Genomic DNA, 3,835 nt, shown 5'->3' with positions numbered 1-3,835 from the left:
ATTATGTGAGTGTGTGGCTATTTACAATGAATGTGCCTCTTTGTGTGTGTGTGTGTGTCTGTGTGTGTGTGTGGTGGGGTATCTAGAAGGTAAAACAAATGAAGAAAAATAGACTATCAAGTCAAAATATGTAGGAGTAAAGTTTTCTTGGAACAGACAGGAGATTTGTTGTCACGATACTGAGGATCAAAGGTGTCTTGGAACAGGTGGCTTGGAGTCAGGCATGACTCAGTCCAGTGCAAGAGGAGAGCCTGTGGCTGCCCAAAGTGACAATCTGTGTGCACCATCACACAATGCCCATTTCCATTCCAGGGTCACTCAAGTGTACCCCCACACACCCATAGAAACAAACAGTACTGGGGTTAGATAGATGACTTCTACACCAACTCCTCTCTGTCTATAGGTCCTGACTCACAATGGGGAAACAAGGAAGGAGGAAGATTCCTCCAATGACACACACAGCCAAGACTGGAATTAAAAGCGATTTAATGAGGGCAGAGCAGGAAACATGCATTTCTTTTCATTCGAATCTTCAAATGAACCCTGAGCAGCTGAAGACCAGAAAAGCCACTAATACTTTCTGCTTAATTCAAGGGCTTACAGGACTCTTCAGAGTGTGTGCAAGCAAAAGCTTCATAGTACATATTTTTAGGGTACAAGTAAGAGAGACTATGACTCGGGGTGACAATGTACTGATTACAAGGTCTAGAGACAATTAAGACACAGAAGCAGATGGGAAGAGGGTGTCCAGCATCTGGTGGTCGGCTTCTCAAAGGCTTGTCTGTGCACCAAATCACTTCTGCTTGGTCTTCTGCTGAGCTGGGCCTGGAGTGACCGTTGAAGGATGAGGCTCTGGTACCTTTGTGTAGCCTGGCTCAGGAACTTTGGTGTAACCTTGCTCAGGGATTTTAATGGCGCCTGGCTCAGGAAAGTTGATGCAGCCTTTGTCAGGGACCTTGGTGCTGCCTGGCTCAGGGACCTTGGTGGTGCCTGGCTCAGGGACCTTGGTGCAGCCTTTGTCAGGGACCTTGGTGCAGCCTTTGTCAGGGACCTTGGTGCAGCCTGGCTCAGGGACCTTGGTGCTGCCTGGCTCAGGGTCCTTGGTGTAGCCTGGCTTAGGGACCTTGGTGCAATCTGGCTCTGGAATCTTTGTGTTTCCAGGTTGTGGAACCTTTGTGTAGCCTGGCTCCTTGGTTATGGGAACAAATGGTTCCTGAGGTGGAGGCTGGCTGGGTTGTTTCACCTGCTGCTGTTGAAGCTGAGGTGGTGGGGTAAAGGTCTGCTTCTCCTGGTAAGAACTCATGCTTCAAAGGATGCTGGACCTAGAGACAAAACAGCTGATTTCAGTGCTTTGATTAAATAGGAATTAAGCCCAGTTTAATGACAAATATCTCTCATTTCATTCTCCTTCAGAACTGAGAGCCTCTTTTCTTTCTTTTTCCCTGAATTTGAGATCATGGGATGCTTTGATGATCCCTACATATCTTCCAGGGAATAAGGTAAAGTTTACTTCTTCCACATCCTTTAAGTGGAGCCTTTCTCTATGCTTCTTTTCTTCCTGTTACATCTCAAAACCTACGTACAACATGAAAACACATACAAATATGCAAATATATACTCTGAAGCTTTCGCTTACACACTCTTTGAAGAATCCTCTAAGCCTCTGAATTAAGCAGAAAGTCTTAGTGGCTTTTCTGGTCTTCAGCTGCTCAGGGTTCATCTGAGGAATCGAGTGAAAAGAAATGCATATTTCTTGCTCTGCCCTGATTAAATCACTTTTAATACCACTCTTGGCTGTGTGTCATTGGCTGAAGATTGATGTGACACCTCAGTTTTTCAATGATTTGGAAAGATTGTAACGTCAGCAGTCTAGAATCTACTCACTCATGTCCTCCTCATAGAGTACCATAGTTCTCCCAGGAAAACTCTTATCTAAACTTCTCCCTTAGGCTCCAACAATCCACCTGGGAACCTCCGTTCACCCTGTGCCCACTGCACATGCTCTCTGGCAGGCTCTCCACTTCATTGCTGCCTCCCCACACATGCCCATCTCTCATGGCCCTTCCTTGTTTTGCCACAGCATGGTACCTGCTTTCCCTCTCTACTAATCACTCCCCATGTTTGCAAATTTTAGCCAAGTATATGTTTTCTGATGGATTATACATCCATGGAATAAAGAAAAACTTATCTTTTGATCATCAAAATTGCCAATGTAATGCCCTCTAAATTAAAAATTTCCAATACATGTTGACAGGAGAGTACTCTTGAAGTTGGTATATTGTCTTGCTAACTTAACGAGCCTTTACAGAAATCACTCCCCTTTTCTGATCCCAAGTTCCACAGCTGTGATCTGAGTGGAAAGTCAAAATATGTGTAAGGTCACCTTAAACAAAAGTTGTTATTGCATTTAAAATAAATATATTTATTGCATAGCAAAGAGGTCTCAATCAAAATAAAGAATCGATAGGAGAATATTAAGATGTTCCCAATGGGGAGACTCACCCGCTGTGCAGAGAAGGTTGAGCTGTTCAGCCTCTGGGATCTGGTGAAGAGTCTCTTGTTAGCTGATATTTATATAGAAAATGAGCCCTGCCTTAAGAAAATTGGATTTTTTTAAAAGACTGCTCTACCTTCATTCCAACTTTTGTGATAAATATCTCTGGCTTAACATTTTTGTCACTTAAGCTCTGACAGTGATGTCACCTGGGCCTGACTCACTGTCCACCCTTTGTGGTGTGGTTGCTGTGGGCAGTGGGCTTCTTGAATGCCAATGTATTAAATTAGGAGGAAGTTGCATACTGCTAGGACCAGAAACAGCCATGCCTCTTGGCCTGGGGCCTAATCTTTAGCCAGATTAGTCCTATTGGACTTCTTCATGGTTGAAGTGGACACGGAAATAACAATAGGCATTTCTGGTTTTTCTGGGAGGCCATGGGGATGGTGCAGAACAAGTGAATCATCTGATTTTCAATCTCTTAGTGGATTTGTACCTGGGAGGGGCAATGGAAGACAAAATGCCTGCTTTGGAAATAAGTTGCTTTCACTGTGAAGGTACCATGTTGATCAGGGATAGCAGATGTCGTTGAGATGAACAGGCAGGATTGACTGGATCTGTGTGACATTGTGGCTCAGCCCTGAAGACCCTGCCTCCAGTGGTATCTTTCTTCTCCAGGGGTGACATAGGAACAGGAGAGTGCTAATTCCCTGGGTTCATACACCAGCCATTTCCTCTGATCACTACAGGATGAACTAACTCAGAGTTGCCCTCAATACACACTTTCTTACTACGTGCGGCCCTTGGGAAATCTAGACATCCTTACATCTCAGACATGTGAATAGCTCCTTCTTTCCCAGTGCTCCACCACTGTGTTACTCCCCTGAACCTGATGCCCAGGCAGTGCCTCCACCATCAGCTCCTTCTACCAGGTTCCCAAAGCCCCTTGTTCTACTTCAGCTTCACATAGTGCCTGGTTATCGTGGGTGTTAAGTCAATGGACAGTCATTGTTCTCCTGAATAGAGCTGTAGGTTCATGGAAGGGAGAAAGGAAGTGAGAAAGAAACAGAGATAGATAAAGAAGAAAGGAAAGAAAGGAAGAAAGGAAGGAAGCAAGCAAGGAAGGAAGGAAGGAAGGAAGGAAAAAAGAAAGAAAGAAAGACAAAGAAAGAAAGAAAGAGAAAGAAAGAGAGAGAGGGAGAGAGGGAGAGAGGGAGGGAGGGAGGGAGGAAGAGAAAGAGAAGAAAAGAAAAGAGGAAAGACACGGAGGGAGGGAGAAAGGCAGGAAGCCACAAGGCAGCTTCTTGGGCATAATTCACTGTCCTGTGCCAGGCCTCCTGG

The 3,835-nt window shown here is 44.9% G+C and overlaps 1 protein-coding gene across 1 annotated transcript; it reads right to left on the bottom strand.

Moving 5' to 3' along the window:
• Positions 1-469: 469 nt before the first annotated feature.
• On the bottom strand, positions 470-3,579 carry SPRR3 (small proline rich protein 3). The gene has a single exon (XM_021923829.2). The coding sequence runs from the start codon at positions 1,301-1,303 to the stop codon at positions 794-796; it is 510 nt and encodes a 169-aa protein (XP_021779521.2). The 5' UTR covers positions 1,304-3,579; the 3' UTR covers positions 470-793.
• Positions 3,580-3,835: the final 256 nt, after the last annotated feature.

Source organism: Papio anubis, chromosome 1, assembly GCF_008728515.1.
Source record: "Papio anubis isolate 15944 chromosome 1, Panubis1.0, whole genome shotgun sequence".
Taxonomy (NCBI): domain Eukaryota; kingdom Metazoa; phylum Chordata; class Mammalia; order Primates; family Cercopithecidae; genus Papio; species Papio anubis.
Note: the sequence above shows the minus strand (reverse complement) of the source record. Positions and strands in the feature narration are given on the sequence as shown.

Bases quoted from the DNA above. Each gene is read 5' to 3' on its own strand.
- SPRR3 (XM_021923829.2), bottom strand. From the start codon at position 1,303: ATGAGTTCTTACCAGGAGAAGCAGACCTTTACCCCACCACCTCAGCTT.